Raw genomic sequence first — 20,845 nt, 5'->3', positions numbered from 1 at the left:
CTTGCTAGTGCAGCATTTAATACTTTTCATTTTCTCCATTATCAGTTAGAATCTGGGAGCCTGGTGAGAGGTGGAGATGTTTAGAGAACAAGAAAGAATAATGAAATACATCTGAACATGAACCAGTCCAACTTTTTGCAATATCAAAAGAGCAGATGAATCCCACAGGTTGATCAAATAATCTCTATGACAGAGACCAAGTTTCCTAAGTGAGTTTTCAATGTACACATCAGAAGAAAAGACTCCTGGGCATGCAAGGGAACAGATGGGAAGATGACAAGAATAAATGACAAAGCTTTAAGTGTAGCCTTTTGGGAAGAAACAGGAACACAGAGTTCAGTGCGGAAACTGATTGTTGACACAGCATGCATTCTACAGGGCTGGTGACTATTGGGTAGGTAAGTACATTAGTAAACCTGAGTTGTTATTATTATTCAAATTATGAAGTCATTAAGCTAGGTCACCCCCTGGGAAGATTTTGGCCATTTTTATTAATAAGAGGTAGAAGTATAGTCAGTGAAATGTGCTATGAAGTCCACAGGCACAGCAGCAACACACTGGTTTTGCATGGTGTGAGAAGGTGGGCACTCACATCTGGCTTGCCTATCTCTGCATTCACATGCCTTATCTGACTCCATCTGGAAAACATCAAGTGAATTGTGTGTACAAGTTCAAGTGGTACTGACTGATTTAAACCACACTATTAATTTGACAAACTTTGAATCACCTATTTCTGTTGCTATGAGTATATATGTGCACACCTTGAAACAGTGTGTGGGCAGAGCACAGAGTTTACAAGAAGCTGTGATAATTTACAAATATGAAATTTTTAAAGTAAACATTTTAACAGAAAGAGTGAATCTGATAGACACGTTATTTGTTAAACAATAAGTTATTTAGCAAGAAAAGGCCTTGCCTGCAGAGGAAGCAACTGTTAAAATTAAAGTTTTGAAAACAGCCACAAGTGCACTTAATATTTTTTATTTACCAATTTTGTTCTTCAAATGAGCAAGTGCTCAGGATATACTTTTAAAGCCGGCTGACAGCACTACAGATTAAACTGCCTGTATTATAGTACTTAAACTTCAATTTAAAATACAACAGTAAATGATGACACTGACAGTGATAAAGATTAAATTATTAATTTTAATTATTTTTAAATTATGTTACATATTATATTGTCACATAGAAGAAGTTGTAAGAAGATGAATTATGAACACTAACTTCACTTAACAAAGGTTTATTCAGCACTTACACATACAAGAGTGTGGAGCGAACTGCCTCCAGCCAGAACACATACAGTATATATACAGCTACAGAATATTCCAGTACAGTGGTTCATGACAGCTGTGGATAATACTACACTCCTGGAAATTGAAATAAGAACACCGTGAATTCATTGTCCCAGGAAGGGGAAACTTTATTGACACATTCCTGGGGTCAGATACATCACATGATCACACTGACAGAACCACAGGCACATAGACACAGGCAACAGAGCATGCACAATGTCGGCACTAGTACAGTGTGTATCCACCTTTCGCAGCAATGCAGGCTGCTATTCTCCCATGGAGATGATCGTAGAGATGCTGGATGTAGTCCTGTGGAACGGCTTGCCATGCCATTTCCACCTGGCGCCTCAGTTGGACCAGCGTTCGTGCTGGACGTGCAGACCGCGTGAGATGACGCTTCATCCAGTCCGAACTCCATGGGGGACAGATCCGGAGATCTTGCTGGCCAGGGTAGTTGACTTACACCTTCTAGAGCACGTTGGGTGACACGGGATACATGCGTACGTGCATTGTCCTGTTGGAACAGCAAGTTCCCTTGCCAGTCTATGAATGGTAGAACGATGGGTTCGATGACGGTTTGGATGACCATTTGACTATTCAGTGTCCCCTCGACGATCACCAGAGGTGTACGGCCAGTGTAGGAGATCGCTCCCCACACCATGATGCCGGGTGTTGGCCCTGTGTGCCTCAGTCGTATGCAGTCCTGATTGTGGCGCTCACCTGAACGGCGCCAAACACGCATACGACCATCATCGGCACCAAGGCAGAAGCGACTCTCATCGCTGAAGACGACACATCTCCATTCGATGTTGGTGCATGAGCGGCAGACGGCCTAACGGTGTGCGGGACCGTAGCCCAGCTTCATGGAAACGGTTGCGAATGGTCCTCACCGATACCCCAGGAGCAACAGTGTCCCTAATTTGCTGGGAAGTGGCGGTGCGGTCCCCTATGGCACTGCGTAGGATCCTACGGTCTTGGCGTGCATCCGTGCGTCGCTGCGGTCCGGTCCCAGGTCGACGGGCACGTGCACCTTCCGCCGACCACTGGCGACCACATCGATGTACTGTGGAGACCTCACGCCCCACGTGTTGAGCAATTCGGCGGTAAGTCCACCCGGCCTCCCGCACGCCCACTATACGCCCTCGCTCAAAGTCCGTCAACTGCACATACGGTTCATGTCCACGCTGTCGCGGCATGCTACCAGTGTTAAAGACTGCAATGGAGCTCCGTATGCCACGGCAAAGTGGCTGACACTGACGGTGGCGGTGCACAAATGCTGCGCAGCTAGCGCCATTCGACGGCCAACACCGCGGTTCCTGGTGTGTCCGCTGTGCCGTGCGTGTGATCATTGCTTGTACAGCCCTCTCGCAGTGTCCGGAGCAAGTATGGTGGGTCTGACACACCGGTGTCAATGTGTTCTTTTTTCCATTTCCAGGAGTGTAGAATTTACTCAAACCAAATATAGAAATTAAAATTGTACAGTTCAGGCAAGTTTTGAACTCACGACCCTCCATCCAACAATTCAGTATCATAACCACTACACTACATTGCTACTCAGCTTCTTCTGCAACATTATTAAATTATGTAATTAATTAATTAATTTAATTTAATCTCTGGCACTCTCAGTGTCATAATTTACTACTGACTTTAAACATAAGTGTAAGTACTATAATACTGCCAATTTAATCATTAGTGCTGTCAGTCAACTTTAAACTGTACATTCCGATGATCAGCTTGTTCATTTGAAGAGCACAACATGTAAATAAAAAATATTAAGTGTGACTTCTTGTTGTTTTCAAAAACTTAATATGTTGTTTCACTAATGTGAATGATGGACACTCATTCTTGAGAACAGTGCTTCCAGTTTTTTTTCTAAAAAAGGGCTTTTGGATAATTAGCAGGGTTTATGAAAGGTTAGTAATGATTTAAATACAGAGTGAGAAACATGGAGGGAGGGAGGGAGGGAGGGAGGGAGGTAGGTAGGTAGGTAGGTAGGTAGGTAGGGAGGGAGGGAGGGAGGGGACGGGGTGGGGGAGGAAAGAGGAAAAGAAGATTCAGACACTTATAACATACCTCCCTGATGTGGAGCTATCACCAGACTTGCTCTTCTTTCTTCTTGCAAGCTTCTGAGAAAAGAAAAAAAAGGACACAAAAATGACAATTGTTAACAATATAATTACACCAAATAAATCACAAAAAGTGAAACTAAAAATGTGTTACATGTTTACAAGTAAAAAGTGGAATATGCACCTAAGCATACTCATCCTAAAGTTATGTATATGTTAGAAGTGGTGTCTAAAATACGTACTATCAGTACTAACTGATCATGTCACTCGCCAAAAACTTCAGGTATCACCATCTATAGTGAGGGATTCTGTGGTATTAAAAAAAAAAAAAATTCAGGAATCTGGGAAAACCTGAATCTCACACAGAAGTCATAGGTGCTAAAACACAAATATGGATTTTTGATACCTTTCCTACGAGGTTCTAGCCATCAAACTTCATTGAGAACCACTGCATGAGGTTCTGCCATCTAGAACTAATGCAAATAATTGTACTATTGATAAAGAAAGTGTTTTCTTTTCTTTTTTCTCTCACTGGAGATTCTGTGGATAGCACGTAAGGACTGCAATCTGATTATACTGTGCTCCCAAGTAATGGGCACTTCCACATAATGGTCCACTTATTTATTTATTATTTAAATTGACTCTACACCTGTTTATAGGAGAAAGCCTATAACATATCTACTGAATGGTCACATAGAGCAGCGATCATAGTCCATCTTTGGGTCTAAGCACGATGCCAGCAGAAAGGCAACAGATTACATTAATTATGCGGTTATGAAAACTGACAATGGCCAGGGGAGCAGAGTGCTTACCATGTGCCTCTCCATGTCCGCATTCAGTGACACCTACCAGCTGAAGATGTCATGGCAGTCAGTACAACTGGTTACAGTGTGCAAGCTTGCTGGAAGGGCAGGTAATGCAACTGTATCATTAAAACATGACATAAAATGCATTTCCTACAGATGGCAAATATTTGACAGCAATGTTGTGTATATTGTCACAAGTAAATCCATCTCTCAGTCTTAGACCGAAGGCCTGACCTCACACGAAAATAAGAAAAAGTTACTGAAACGTGGGGAAGATGACATAATTTTGGGTTTTGCACAACTGAATCGCTGGCGGACAAAACTAATTTTTATGCTTCAGTGGGTTTCTCATGATGATGTTAAAGACTAACAATATTATGAAAGGGATAATTGCTACTCACCAAATAGTGAAGAGGCTGAATTGCAGATCAGCACAACATAAAAGACTGTCACAAAGTGAGCTTTTAGCCAAAAAGGCCTTCGTTAGAAATAGATACCAAAGACACACGCACACAAATGCAACTCGCACAAAAATTATCAGTCTCTCTGACTGTTGAGGCCAGACTGTGAGCAGCAGCACATGATGGGAGAAGCAACTGGTGGCAGGGTTAAGGAGGGAGAGGGGTAGTAGATTAGGGTGGGGGACATTAAAGTGCTGCTTGTGGATGGGGTGGAGAGACGGTAGGAAAGCTGGGTGCATGTAGCCACTATGCTGCATTCTATGTGGGCATGATAACCAACAAGCTGTCTGTCCGGATGAATGTCCACCGACTAATTATGGCCAAGAAGCAGCTGGACCATCCCATTGCTGAGCACGACACCCAACATGACATTCTTCATTTCAGTGACTGTTTCACAGCCTGTGTCATATGGACCTTCACACCAATGTCAGATTTTTTCAAATTGTGCAGGTAGGAACTCTCCTTGCAGTATATCCTATGTTTCTGTAATCCTCCTGGCCTCAAACTTTGTCAGTCATTGTCTCTATTCCACCAACACATCCACAGTGTTTTCACTTCTCTCATTTTCTGCTCTGCCCCCCCCCCCCCCCCCCCCAGCCAATTGCTTATCGAGAACCAGCTGAGTGAAGGATAAACACTTCCTCTATACATGAAAATTTTTGTAGAAGTACTTGTTGCTGATTCCAATCTATCTCCACTGTTGTATGAGTCAGAACACTGTTTATAGTCCTATATTCTTGTTTAAATTATGTGTTTTGTTCTTGATATTGCTAAAAGATTTTGGCTTATTATCCCGATTATACATGAGGGTATCAATGTAATTTACACCTCATGGGAAAAATATATTAAAAACAAAGATTCCAAGACTTACCAAGCGGGAAAGCGCCGGCAGACAGGCACATGAACAAAACACACAAACACACACACAGAATTACGAGCTTTCGCAACTGGCAGTTGCTTCGTCAGGAAAGAGGGAAGGAGAGGGAAAAATGAAAGGATGTGGGTTTTAAGGGAGAGGGTAAGGAGTCATTCCAATCCCAGGAGCGGAAAGACTTCCCTTAGGGGAAAAAAAGGACAGGTGAACACTCGCACACACACACACATATCCATCCGCACATACAATTAAATTAATTTACACCTCAGTTTTATTTGCCCAGTGCATAGGCAGCTTTGTATCTGAATATCGAATAACGTCATAGCTCTCAAGTCATTTGCCTGCAGTGAGTACTTCATGGCAAATGAAAATTAGTTGAAGTTGAAGCAGGATCTACTGCTTTACGTGAGCAGTCATCTGAACAATTAAGTATCTGCACTCATTCCAGACCTAACTTTAATTTTCATTGTTACTGATGTTTCCTCTAGTTACTTCCAATCACTACAAATACAGGTATTCCCTGGTGGTACGCTGGAACAGCATCAATGGAGGCACTCGTTTGGTAGAGAACCTTGGATTACCTGCAGATATATCAACTAAATCAAATTCACTGTTCAGATTAATTGTATAGATGGGACCAACAGCAATGAAGATGCAATGACATGAGGTGACAAAGGGCCCGATTGCAATAATTGGGAGAGACAGATTTGAATCCAGCCTGACACAGTTTTCATCTGTTATGACATTCATTACAATGTATGTTCAACATTACTTAATGGTTTTAATGGATATCATGTCATGTCACTGTATATTCATTAATTTCATGCCTTTTGACTCCATTTCAGTTAATTTAATCCAGTTGACCATTTGACTGTACTGGGTTGCACCAGGAGCAGGCCACTGCATGTCAAATTAATTGCATGTATCATGATGGCCCGAAGCAGTACTAGGCCATGGGATGCAACTAAATTTCAAAATGGGTTTACTTTATGGGAACATGTACCACTCCCTCAAATCCCTATCTACAGGTTTTTGTCACTAAAGCATAACACAAATGAGCACTCAGATGAATATAGGATTTATTTTGGAATATTGATCTATATAAAAAAATACCATCATCATTGCCCTTTACAGGAAAACACCATAAAGTTATAACTAAAATTAATATAATAATTCAGTGACCAAAAATCCACTATCACTATCACTATCTCTCTCTCTCTCTCTCTCTCTCTCTCTCTCTCTCTCTCTCTCTCTCTCTCTCTCTCGTTATTCCAGTTCTCAAAACCCTACATCAAATTAAACAAGTTGATAGATGTGTGTGGCTGGCTGATCATGTACCAAAAATTGATCAGTCAGTCACTCTGCAAAGCACTGAAAGCTGTAGTCGTGATATGTAGGCTTGAGAATGGACAATAGACAGGAGTTTAAAGGTTTTGCCACACACATCCCATCCCCTAAAAAGAGGGTTCACCCTTGCGTAAATTTTCTTCTATGCTTGTATCAAATGCCAAGACATAACATCCACTGAACTAAAGGTGGTGAAGAGTGATTTGTATGCTACAAGCACCACATACTAGGTGGTCTCCAGTAGTGGCTGCAACTTACAGTCCCTCACAGCCAGCCACTACTACTCCCACAGCTTCCCTCTGCCTCGAAAGTTAGGTTGCTGGCTCCACGGGAACGATACATGGTGTGTTTTACCTTTGCATCAGTCTCTTTGCAATGCACTCTGTTGTCATATTTAAAAGACATTGAGGTAATCAGGACAGATAAACTGCTTTGATGATGTAAGGCACTACACAGTTCACAAGGAAGATATGAGGATGATATGCTTTCAAGTAGTTTGAAAATTTCTAGACAGCTGAAAGAGTCCCTTTGCTTTCAGTCATCAGTATATCCTACAGCTTGGATGCCACAGATTGGAGTTTTCATTCCAATCCACAAAAATATTGTATCTATCGAGCTCAAAACCAAGTCTGACGGCTAAGTAATCTGAGTGCTAGTAACTGGCCTATGTGAACTCAAGGTAATCACTGAATATTTTTGCCAGGCATCCAATTAAACTGCAACAACTGTAGAATCATTCACAGAAAGTCTATCCTCAGTTGTACAAAAGTGCACCAATCATGCAATATTATTTGGAGGCTACTTTAACAAAGTGAATATATACTGGGATATGTATGAATTCATTGCATGTGGTATGGACAGTCAGTCAAGAGAAATAGTTCGGAACAGATTTTCTGAAAACTATTGAGCAGCTAAGATAGTTTTATGCTGAAAAGAGCAGTTAAGCAGTTGTAGTAGTAGTTGTTGTTGTTGTCGTAGTTGTTGTTGCTGTCGTCTTCAGTCCAGAGACTGGTTTGATGCAGCTCTCCATGCTACTCTACCCTGTGCAACCTACATCCTTCTGAATCTGTTTAGTGTACTCATCTCTTGGTCTCCCTCTCTTATTTTTACCCTCCACACTGCCCTCCAATACTAAATTGGTGATCCTTTGATGCCTCATAATATGCCCTACCAACCAATCCCTTCTTCTAGTCAAGTTGTGCCACAAATTTTTCTTCTCTCCAATTTTGTTTAATACCTCATCATTAGTTATGTGATCTACCTATTTAATCTTCAGTATTCTTCTGTAGCACCACATTTCGAAGACTTCTATTCTCTTCTTGTCCAAACTATGTATTGTCCATGTTTCACTTCCATACGTGGCTGCACTCCATACAGATACTTTCAGAAACGACTTCCTGACAATTAAATCAATAGTTGAGCTTAACAAATTTCTCTTCTTCAGAAACGCTTTCCTTGCCATTGCCAGTCTACATTTTATATCCTCTCTACTTTGACCATCATCAGTTATTTGTCTCCCCAAATAGCACAACTCCTTTACTACTTTACGTGTCTCATTTCCTAATCTAATTCCCTCAGCATCACCCTACTTAATTCGACTACATTCTATTATCCTCGTTTTGCTTTTGTTGATGTTCATCTTATATCTTCCTTTCAAGACCATGTCCATTCTGTTCAGCTGCTCTTCCAGGTCCTTTGCTGTCTCTGACAGAATTATAATGTCATCGGTGAACCTCAAAGTTTTTATTTCTTCTGGATTTTAATACCTACTCCAAAATTTTCTTTTGTTTCCTTTACTGCTTGCTCAATATACAGATTGAATAGCATCTGGGAGAGGCTACAACCCTGTCTCACTCCCTTCCCAACCACTGCTTCCCTTTCATGTCCCACGACTCATATAACTGCCAATTGGTTTCTGTACAAATTGTAAATAGCCTTTTGTTCCATGTATTTTACCCCTGCCACCTTCAGAATTTGAAAGAGAGTATTCCAGTGAACATTGTCAAAAGCTTTCTCTAAGCCTAGAAGTGCTAGAGATGTAGGTTTGCCTTTCCTTAATCTATTTTCTAAGATAAGTCGTAGAGTCAGTATTGTCTCACGTGTTCCAACATTTCTAATGAATCCAAAGTGATCTTCCCTGAGGTTGGCTTCTACCAGTTTTTCCATTTGTCTGTAAAGAATTCATGTTGGTATTTTGCAGCAGTGGCTTATTAAACTAACAGTTCGGTAATTTTCACATCTGTCAACACCTCTTTTCTTTGGGATTGGAATTATTATATTCTTCTTGAAGTCTGAGGGTATTTCGCCTGTCTCATACATCTTGCTCAACAGATGGTAGAGTTTTGTCAGGATTGGCTTTCCCAAGGCTGTCAGTAGTTCTAATGGAATGTTGTCTACTCCCAGGGCCTTGTTTCAACACAAGTCTTTCAGTGGTCTGCCAAACTCTTCACGCAGTATCATATCTCCCATTTCATCTTCATCTACATTCTCTTCCATTTCTATAATATCATCCTTAAGAACATTGCCCTTGTATAGACCCTCTATATACTCCTTCCACCTTTCTGTTTTCCCTTCTTTGCTTAGAACTGGGTTTCCATCTGAGCTCTTGATATTCATGCAAGTGGTTCTCTTTTCTCCACAGGTCTCTTTAATTTTCCTGTAGGCAGTATCTGTCTTACCCCTAGTGAGATAAGCCTCTGCATCCTACATTTGTCCTCTAGCTATCCCTACTTAGCCATTTTACACTTCCTGTCGATCATATTTTTGAGACGTTTGTATTCCTTTTTGCCTGCTTCATTTACTGCATTTTTATATTTTCTCCTTTCATCAATTACATTCAATATTTCTTCTGTTACCCAAGGATTTCTATTAGCCCTTGTCTTTTTACCTTCTTGATCCTCTGCTACCTTCACTATTTCGTCTCTCAAATCTACCCATTCTTCTTCTACTGTATTTCTTTCCCCCATTCTTGTAATCATTCCCTAATGCTCTCCCTGAAGCTCTCTACAACCTCTGGTTCTTTCAGTTTATCCAGATCCCATCTCCTCAAACTCCCCAGTTGTTAGCATCCTACAAAGGCAATGCTAATAGACAACATTCAGTTCAATTGCAATGGATGTAGAAGACTTACTGGCAAGATTTAAACTGATTATAAATTGCACTCTGGAGAAATATGTGCTGAGCAGGAGTATTAAGGATGGGGGATGGAAAATGCCAACCATGATCTAATAAAAACATTTGGAATAAGCTGAGGAAGCAGAAATTGTTGCACTCTTGGTTCAAAACAATATGCACAAATGCTGACAGGAAAAAGTTATCAGAAATTTGGAAACTCGAGGTATGAATATCAACAACATAAAAAAAAGACAATCACTCACTGATAATCCAGGTGTGGCAGTAGAAGACAGCAAAAGGAAAGCTAATGATCTAAATTTCAGTGTTTAAAAACTCATTCACAGACAAGGACTGTGCAGACATACCATCATTTGACAGCTGCTCAGATTCCTGTATGGATGATACAAAGACAGACATAGAGAAACAACTGAAAGGATTGAAAACGAAAACACTAAGTCTGTGTGGAATCCCAATTTTATTTTACAGTGTGTATTCTTTGGCATTGCTACAGAATTCTGAGCATATTGTAAGTTCAAATATCATAAACTCTCTTGAGGTAGAAAAACTTCTGTCCACAAATCAGCAACAAACTTAGAAACCATCACTCACATGAAACTTAGCTTGCTCTTTTCTCACACAATATCCTGCAAATCATGGATGAAGGGCAACACACAGATTCCATATTCTTAGATTTCTCAAAAGCATTTCACACAGAGCCACACTGTAGATTTATAATGAAGGTCTGAGCATACAGAGAAGGTTCCCAGATATGTGAATGCCTAAAAGACTTCTTAAGTAATAGAACCCAGTATGTTGTCCTGCAAGTGTTCCATGGAAGTATGGTTAGGACCTCTCTTGTTCTCTATATACAAAAGTGCACTTGTTCTCTATATACAAAAGTGGTCAGATGGATATGGTCAGCAGAAATTTACAACTGTTTGCTGATGACACTGTAGCATATGGAGAAAAGTGTCATCATGAATATTTGAGGATACAGAACGACTTTGACAAAATTTCTATTTGGTGTGATGAATGGCAGCTTGCTCCAAATGTAGAAAAAATGTAAGTTAATGCAGGTGAGGGAAGAAGAAGAAGAAGAAGAAGAAGAAGAAGAAGAAGAAGAAGAAGAAAATAAAAAAAGGAGCTGCAATGTTCAAATACAGTATTGGCAATATTGGTGGTGTGTTGCCTAACACAGTCACAATAATTAAATATCTGGGTGGAACATTGCAAGGCAGTGTGAAATGGAACAAGCACCTAAGATCAGTAGTTGGGAAGGTGAATTGGTTGACTTAAGTTTATTGGGACAGTTACAGGAAATTGTACCTCATCTACAAAGGAGACTATGCATACAACACTAGTGCAACCCATTCTTGACTTCGGCCCAAGTGTTTGGGATCACTGTCAGGTCAGATTAAAGGACAACATCAAAGCAATTCAGCAGTTTACTAACAGATTTGTTAGTGGCACATTTGATGAAAACACGAGTATTACAGAGATAGTATGTGAACTCAAATGTGAATCTCTGATAGGAAGACTGTGTTTCTTTTGCTAAACACTATTGAGAAAATTTAGAGAACCAGCATTTCCACCTGACAGTAGAACCATATCACTGCTGCCGACAGACATTTTGTGTAAAAACTGTGATGGCAAGAGAAGTTAGGACTTGTATGGAGGTGTGCAGACATTAGTCTTTCTCTTGGTCCATTTGTGAGTGGAACAGGAGATGGAATGACTAGTAGTGGTACAAGGTACCCTCCACTACAAACTGTGTGGTTGCTTATCGAGTATGTTGATAGATATGAACTACATCTGTCGCTAAGAACCTAAAAGTCCTGTAGATCTAAGAAGGTTTAGTAGCTCACCATTCCATGTGAACAAACAATGCCATAAGAAGCTGGTGTCTCTCACATGAATTGTGTTTTACAAACCTGTGCTCTGTGCAGGGTAGCTGCCCAAAGCTAACTTGTAGCACACCAGCCCGGCACTAAGGCTGAAAATTTCATTGGCACTGAAAGCTCTGTTGCCCAGCCTAGTTTAATCATGGTGCTACATGTCTACCACTGTTATACAAAATAATTTGGTAGCTTCTTCAACCATGGATCTATAATCAAATGAGGACTGCAAAATGCATGTGCATAACTAGAGCAGAGATGTTCAATCTGCACCCCATGAATTACGAATATTACATTTTGAAATATTCAATACTCTTAAGGATTGTACTTTAAAGTCCCTAACATCTGGTGAACATGTAAGTATCCAGACCACCCCCTCCCCCTTTTCCTCTTCTTCTTCTTCTGCTCTACAGTTAATTATGGACCTTGGTCTCTTCAATAGTTCTCCATCAATTATCATGATCCAGCACTTGAACTTTCCATTCCATTTTCTGCAGGTCCTCCATGATGCCATCCGTTCAATTGGTCCTTGGTTGACACTGTCCTTTCTGACCCTCACATTATCATCTAAAATGCTTTTACTTACTTCTGTAGCACTCATCTGTGCCATATTCCCATTCCATCTAAATCTGAGTGATTTCACTATTCTTCTAATAGGTGAATTTTTATATACAGTTTGTAACTCATGACTGCACCCCCTCCATCTTCCTCTTTTACAAGTTGGGCATATTATTCTTTGAATTACCTTCCTCTCAAAGCTTTCTAGTATTCCAATATCTTTCAATATAATGACTAAGTTCTTGAGGTACATGTAAGCAATGGTCTTTTATGTGTTTCGTAAATAATTAATTTGGTAATATGGTTACTAGTCTTGAGGAAAATATTTTTTTAAGCAATATAGGTGCTTTTGGCTGCTGTTAATCTATTTTAATTTTATAAGATGTGTCATCTGAGTGGGTGACCATCAATCACAGATGTTTGAACTACTCAACTCCATGAAACCATGACTTCATTGTTATGAGAGCGGCATGTTTTCCTTGTGTGCTTTCCAAATAATCATAGATTTCATTTTCTGTTAATTGATATTCAGTCCCATATTCTGACTGGCCTCTCAAAGTGCAATGATTGTCTCCTTCATTGCCTTCCAAGATACAGCAGAAGCAAGTTTCTGCACTCATTATAAAAGTCCATTCCCTGGTCAGCAGGTTGTCCCCCTCATGACCTTTTACAATGCAACATTAAAAAGGAAACATTTCAACCCATCTTCTCGCCTTACACCGCATAGTGAATGAGAAACAATTTCTCCCATTCTTATACTACCCTGTATCTCATTCATTGTCGTTCTCACAAGCCTTAACAATTACCGAGGAGTTCCTAGTTCAATCATGACACAGTAATAATTGCTTTCTGTAATGCTGGCATAAGCTGATTTGTAGTCAATGAAAAGGTGACGTGTGTCAATCCCAAATTCAAACGCATTTTCTAAGTTCGCTTTAAAAGTGATGATCTGGTCTTCTGCTGATTTCCTGGGGAGAAATCTATATTGGTATGAGCCAATCTTTCTGAACAATTGGGAGGCGACTGCCAAACAGTATGAGGTATGAAACTTCCTGGCAGACTAAAAGTGTGTGCCGGACCAAGACTCAAACTCAGGACCTTTGGCTTTCGCGGGCAATTGCTCTACTAACTGAGCTACCCAAGCAGGACTCACGCCCCATCCTCACAGCTTTAATTCCATCAGTACCTTGTCTCCTACCGTCCAAACTCCACAGAAGCTCTCCTGCGAACCTCGCAGAACTAGCACTCCTGGAAGAAAGGATGTCCTTTCTTCCAGGAGCGCTACTTCTGCAAGGTTCGCAGGAGAGCTGCTTCTTTGTATACTGGTTTTGGTGGAGGAAATTGTCTTAGTTCTATAGCAGTCAGTGGCGTAACTTCTCTGCACACATCACATCACAACATAACACAACTGTTTTCTTCACTTGATTCAGCACTGTCTGGAATATAATCATCAATACTAATCTATGCTTCTTTGAACTCTTTCAGTTAAACTTCCTGCAGATATTTTGAGTATTCCATTACTACCTTACAGGACATTTTCAATGTCGGTGTTACGGTTTACATTCAACAAAGTACTTGTGACCAGAAAGATGCAATATTCAGCTGAGAGGCTTGGGTTATTGGTGCATTCAGAATTTTTTTCATGGAGGGGGGCTGGGGTTCTCTCTAAATTTCATATGGACATAATTTTCACTATTTAATTACAGCCAAAAAAGTTATCAATTTGATCAATATTAAGCAGGCAGTGAAATGCAGTATAGTTGGTAACACATACTTTAGTAAATATTCATCTGTTGTGGCACTTTGGAAAAGTCAATCAATCAAAGATTAAAATGCCACTTCTGGAACTGCTGTTGGAATAGGGATGGTGACTAGAATTTGGTGTGGTGTTCTGACATTGTGAAACATTTCGAAGCGTATGTCTCTAATGGCGGCAAAATGCTCTCTGATCTTTACTTGGTTCTTCTTGAAGCTATTTTTGTTTTCAAACAGAACATTGTTCAGCTGCAGGTGAAGGTTCTGGCAACATTCAAAAAATCTGATGGACTCCAGTGCATCTTCTGTACTGAAATTTATCCATTTCCTTGGAGTTATGCACTGAAGGATGTGATTCAATTTTGATTGCTCTGAAATCTTCCGTAGATTTGATTTCTATGTGATGCAAGAAAGGCAAAGCTTTGTTTGTTCTGTAATATTTTTCTGGACTGCTAGTGGGACTATTATCTCAATATTTCACTGTGGAAACAGACAATGGTGATGTGAATTTTACTTAGATTTTTTGCACAAATTAAGAGGTCTCTATAAACAGGTCTTTTAATTCTTTACCACTGTTGGTACCATTTCTTATAAGGTTTTGGGCACACTGCTAATGCGCCACAATGCTGCAACAATATCACAGTTAACGCTGGGAAGTATTTGGCAAAGTGAAAGGGTTAATCATTCGGCAAAATAAAAGGGTGAAGGAGAAGAATTTTTCCACTTGTACAAGAGAAACAGATAACTGGTTACAATGGGTGTGCTTTTTGAGCAGTTTCTTTGTGAGCAAACAATTCTGTTACAGAGAATGCTGATTAAAGACATTTCTTTAGAGTGTAGAGTTGCTTCATGTTTGTACATCTACTGAATTTCGCACATTGCCCAAAAGTGTTGAGTGTCTGGTTGCCAATAATATTGCTTCAGAAAGTCATTATGTTTAGTGGAGCTCCTAAAGAAGTTTCCAGTGGATTGTAATCTCCCTGTGCAAATTCCCGAGACGTGCAGGGAACAAGAACCAGTAAAGGCTATGTTTAAAGAGCGGGCACTACAATGTATAGGGTGACAATGAGAGAACTATATGAAAGAAAATAGTCACAACTTTTGAAAATTTTGCATTGGACATTCAAACTGCGTGGTTGGTTGCAGGGCATGATGGGAATTAGTATGCGAGGCATGGTTTGGTTTAGTGACAAAGCCCACTTTCATTTGGATGGGTTCGTCGATAAGCAAAATTGGTGCATTTGGCGTACTGAGAATCTGCATTTTGCGATCGAAAAGTCTCTCCACCTCCAACGGGTTACTGTGTAGTGTGCAGTGTCCAGTCATGGAATAATCGGTGTGATATTCCTTGATGGCACGGTGACTACCAAACAGTATGTGAGGGTTTTGGAAGTTTATTTTATCCCCATTATCCAAAGTGACCCTCATTTCAACAAGAGGTGGTTCATACAAGATGGAGCTCAACCCTGTTGAAGCACAGGAGGTGTTTGATGACCTGGAGGAGCACTTTGGGGACCACATTCTGGCTCTGGGGTACCCAGAGGCCACTTGCTTGGACTTAGATTGGCTGCCATATTCTCTGGACCCAAACACATGCAACTCCTTTTTGTGGGGCTATATTAAAGACAAAGTGTTCAGCAATAGCCCCTAAACCATTTTTGAGCTGAAAACAGTGATTAGGAAATCAGCAGTTCATGAAGAAATTTGTTATTCATCTGCACCACAACACTGCCAATGATGGCAGGCATATTGAACTTGTCATAACCTAAATCTGAATATCTGTAGTGATGTTTACATGTTAAATAAAGTGTATGCATGCCATAGTTTGCACCTAATTTACGTTCATTTTCATGTAGTTCAATTATTTTTATCCTGTGTATGGGCACCCATTGAGTGTTTTTTCTGATGAAAAGTTTATATGCCATGTAGATGTTCATTGCCATGACTCGATTGCACTCATGACTCAACAAAATTTCACAATTAACACTGATTAATTTGAAATTGGACACTATTAAGTTTGCAGCCCATACACTGTTAAGTCTGTGGCAGTTATAAACATCGGGAAGTCGCCATGGATCATAATTAATACTAAAACGACAAACCAAGCACACAAAGATTGTTGCCCGGTATGTGCAATGTCTGTAATTTTGTCAGCAAGAATGGCAAAGCACTACAACTGTTCACTCTGAGGACAATTTTGTGTAATATCATCACATATATTATGTGGTTTTGAATACCAGCACTGACTGACTGTGCATTTTTAGGATAGTTCTGAAGATACCTTTGCAAAACTAAATTGCTAGCTTCAGCTTGGAATCTCAGAGGTGAGCAGAAATTCCCATAATTTAAAATGGTTCATGTGACATTATGTTTCCAGAGCCATGTTTGCCCCAAAGAGTCAGTTCCTGCTGATCACATTAGATCAATTTTTATAATTTATAAAACCACTTTCCTATGGTTAACATTTTGATGTGTGTTTTTCCTGTCCAACTGATGCCATTACATTTTTCATTTCTTTCTGCTATCTTCAATAGACTATCAGTGAATTTGACACCTAATGGATGATACATAATCTGAAAGTTTTCTGGAAGTTTCTGTCAATTGGCACATGACCATGTTACTAAGAGGCCCAAGTGTTGATTACTCACTTTCCCAATGAAGTCTGGTGTAAAAAGAACACAACTTTTTGAAATACCCCTTGCATTTGTTCAGAATAATCATCCAGGAGTGCCTGTGGAGCTACCGTTTTTTTGAAACAAAAGTTTTTATTGAAACATGCCAAGAATATATCATCTTTAGGCGTCACCCATGGGGTTTCGACAGTTGTTCTGTACAGAAGTAATAAGTGTCAATTTTGTTCACATATCATCCAATATCTCATTTACTAGTGCAAGTTGCTGTGTTCATTATAATGTCACTAGAATCTTAATTCACTTGGGAGGTGTTAGTATGAATGGAAGTTGAGTTTGCAGTTATTTCAAAACACTCTTATTGCATATGGAATTCTGTACAGGTAACTATTTCTCTCACATCCACTCCATTTTTATGCAGATCACAACACAGCTTACCGCATTAAATAATTTACATCCAAAAGTTGAAGTTAGAGCACTTGCATGAATCTGTCACATGTTTAGAGGGAGTGCACTCTTAATTCTGATCCCTTCACTGGTAATACAATGAACCGTGAACTGCAACCCAAGTCTAGTTTTGGCAGTACTGTTGTAGGAAAGCTCTTGCTGAATGTACATACTTTTGGATTCAAGGAGACCACTCACTTAAAAGCAGGAGCACTGAGTTGTTTGTAGACACAAACAAGTGAAAGTGTATGGTGTAGCAATATGCATTTATGATTAAGAAGCTGTGAGATTTGTCATTAGTGGTCTGATGTGCCATGGAATGTGTTCAAATGCTGTGAGCTTACCATCAGTCATTGGGGTGCTCGCATATTGCAGGCCTATACCTGGATCACAGTAACAGTGATAGACAGTTGAGCATTGAAAGGAGAATTCTGTCAGTTCACTGTTCTGTACAAATGCAATATAGCTCCAGTAGTAATAGCTGTGTGGTTCCATGATGAGAACATTCAAACGTTCCGTGTTACATGCAGTTCTGCATTTGTGTTGCAGGGTCCTAAAAGTCTTGTTGTCCTAAGCCATTTCACAGTTATCTTCACACATTCTGTAAAAGAAACATCATACAGAGAAACAGCAAATAACAGCAAAATACAACAATTATGTAACATATCCCAATGGTCACCACAGTGGTGGGAGACTGGAAAGATAAGGCATGGGAGATTTGTTTTTGTACAAGGATGGGAGGATAATTACAATCAGTGAAGGCTTCAGTGAGATGCTCAGTATATTTTGAGAGGGACTGCTTGTGACTGCAGATGAGTCAGGTGGGCAATAGATTGATCCAGTTATCATTTTATGCCCATCCCTGATACTGAGTCTTGCCCAAATAATCTCACATGCTTATTCTGTTTCTCAACCTCAGTGGATTTGAGTTTCTTGTCTTCCATGTGGGGCAATGGCCTTAGCATGGGATGACATGTTCCTACATATCAAGCTCAGGAAGGAAAATACCCTGTTGTTATTTTCAAAATGCCCACAGAAAACTGTGGCACCTGACACCTACTTCTTTCTCTTTGTCTTCCTTGGGTGTAACGATTTTCCCCAAGGTGAAGTTAACTTGTTTTTGTAAAAGGCTATACAATATTTCACAGTGATTGGTATATGCAAAATGATTATTATTTCATAGGTTCGTGTGAGATTTGAAAGATAATGTTACCATAACAATAACCAGTCAGAACATGAGTTTTCTCGCACCTCCTCATCTGTGCACAGATGTCATATTGCTCTACTACCTCAGCTGCCGGCCACAGAGGAGCATTCCCCTCGTAACTCAGTACCATCCGAGACTGGAGAAACCGAATTACATTCTCTGCCTTGTCGTGCCCTGAAATGAGAAATGTCCTGCCCACTATCCTTCCCACCCCTCTTAATGTGGTATTCCACCTTCCACCGAACCTACACAATATGCTCATCCATCCTTACACAACCCCTGCTCCCAATCCCTTACCTCATAGCCCATACACCTGTAATAGACCTAGATGCAAGACCTGTCCCATATATCCTCCTACCACCACCTACTCCAGTCCAGTCACTAACATCACCTATCCCATCAAAGGCAGGGCTACCTGTGAAACCAGTCATGTGATTTACAAGTTAAGCTGCAACCTCTGTGCTGCATTCTATGTAGGCATGACAACCAACAAGCTGTCTGTCCGCATGAACGGCCACCGACAAACTGTGGCCAAAAAACTAATGGACCACCCTATTGCTGAACACGCTGCCAAACATGATATCCCTCATCTCAATGACTGCTTCACAGCCTGTACCATATGGATCCTTCCCACCAATACCAGCTTTTCTGAATTGCGCAGGTGGGAACTTTCCCTGCAATACATCCTACGTTCCCGTAACCCTGGACTCAACCTTTGTTGGACACTGTTCTCACCCATCCAGCCCCCTCCCTGTTCCCATTCCAGCACTACACAGCCGTCATTTCACCGCCACACCCAGTCTTTTAATTTCTTTTTATTTCTCTCCTTTCCACTACTCTCACCCCCCCCCCCCCCCCTCCGGACCTTCTCTACTACCCTCCGTCTCAACTGCAACACTTCACTGTCTGCCGCTCCCACCTACCCACACCCAGACGCCACTCTCATCATGCACAGGTGCTGCTGCTCGCAGTGTGGTTTCAGCTGTCCGAGACTGCACACGTGTGTGCAATTTGCTTTTGCGTGTCAGTGTGAGTGTGTGTGTGTGTACTGACAAAGGCCTTAATAGCCGAAAGTTATAATTGTGTGAATCTTTTTGTTGTGCCTATCGCGACTCAGCATCTCCGGTATATGGTGAGTAGCAACTTTCCTTCTCTGGTATTGTTACATTCCATCCTGGATTTTCCATTGTTTGATTTTTGTTTAATGCGAGAGAGATGTCACACAGAAACTGAAGGAACTGAACTGGAAGACTCTTGAAGACAGACTAAGTTATTCTGAGATAGTCTATTAACAAAATTTCATGAACCGATTCTAAATAATTACTCTAGGAATATACTACAACCCCCCTACATATCGCTCACATAGCGATCATGAGGATAAGATTAGACTAATTACTGCGCGCGCGCGCACACACACACACACACACACACACACACACACACACACACACACACACATATTCAAACAGTCTTCCCACACTCCATACCAGAATGGAACAGTAAGAAACCTTAATAACTGGTCCAATGGGACATACCCTCTACCATGCACCTCACAGTGATTTGCAGAGCATATATGTAGATGTAGACAAAAAGTGGCACATTCTCAAAAGAAAGTACATGTTATAGGCTTCCTACACAGATAGCTCCACTGTGGTACAGACAGCAAGTGCATCACAGTGTGGGACTGAAATGGTAGGGCAACTGGAAACGTACTCAAAGCTGAAGTATGTGGGATAGTACAATTGTCGTGGGCAAATTATTTAAACTACACACAGCTTCACAGTGAAATTCTGGTGGTTTGTGTACTAAACGAACTGTCATGTCCAGCTATATTGAAATGGTGCCAAACATTTGACCACAGCCACACCACTGTGGGCAATGCTGATTCGCCATACAGTCCATATCTTGCAACTTTCATTTACCATCTTTTTGGCAAACAAAAGAACATGTGGGGAGAGATATTTTCCAACGATGAGGATGTTCACACAATGTTTTCTGAATGGCCCCCTGACCAAGGAATTGATTTCTATCATTGAGCAATTCAACAATTTGTAGAACAGTGACTTTGTGACTATGCTGCAAAATAGTGTCACGCAAAGGCAAAGGTGTAAAAACTTACTTGGCCCCTAGCTGCATAGACAGCATTGTAGGGCTGAGGCAACAGCAGTGGAGGCATAGTGCTGCAATTGGAGCTATATTACGAACATCTATCTCACAAAACATCTAAGCTACAGCTACAGAGTCTGCAAATGATTATTGTATTAACAAGCTATGTCTGAAGACCTATAATTCAACAAATACAAAGGTCTGAACTCAATACTAAATTGAAAATAAAAAGGCAATACCTAAATTAAGGATCAATCAAACGAAAATAGAAACCCAAACACGCAAGA

General features: G+C 40.6%; 1 protein-coding gene across 6 annotated transcripts in view; it reads right to left on the bottom strand.

Annotated features, from left to right (window-relative positions):
• LOC126336802 (gastrula zinc finger protein XlCGF42.1-like) overlaps positions 1 to 20,845 on the bottom strand; it is a 48,288-nt gene that overhangs the window by 19,381 nt on the left and 8,062 nt on the right. For 5 of the 6 annotated variants that reach the window (XR_007564997.1, XR_007564998.1, XM_050000838.1 and 2 more), the window contains one exon: positions 3,366 to 3,418. Coding sequence is in view for 3 of the 6 variants with exons in the window: in XM_050000838.1 (XP_049856795.1) it covers positions 3,366 to 3,418 (53 nt within the window). In the remaining 3 variants the exon portion in view is untranslated. Of the gene's footprint in view, positions 1 to 593; positions 639 to 3,365; positions 3,419 to 20,845 lie in introns of those variants that run through there. The other variant, XR_007564999.1, reaches the window with a different exon arrangement.

The sequence above is a fragment of the Schistocerca gregaria genome, chromosome 2 (assembly GCF_023897955.1).
Source record: "Schistocerca gregaria isolate iqSchGreg1 chromosome 2, iqSchGreg1.2, whole genome shotgun sequence".
NCBI classification, from domain to species: Eukaryota; Metazoa; Arthropoda; class Insecta; order Orthoptera; family Acrididae; genus Schistocerca; species Schistocerca gregaria.
This window is presented reverse-complemented; position numbering and strand designations above follow the sequence as displayed.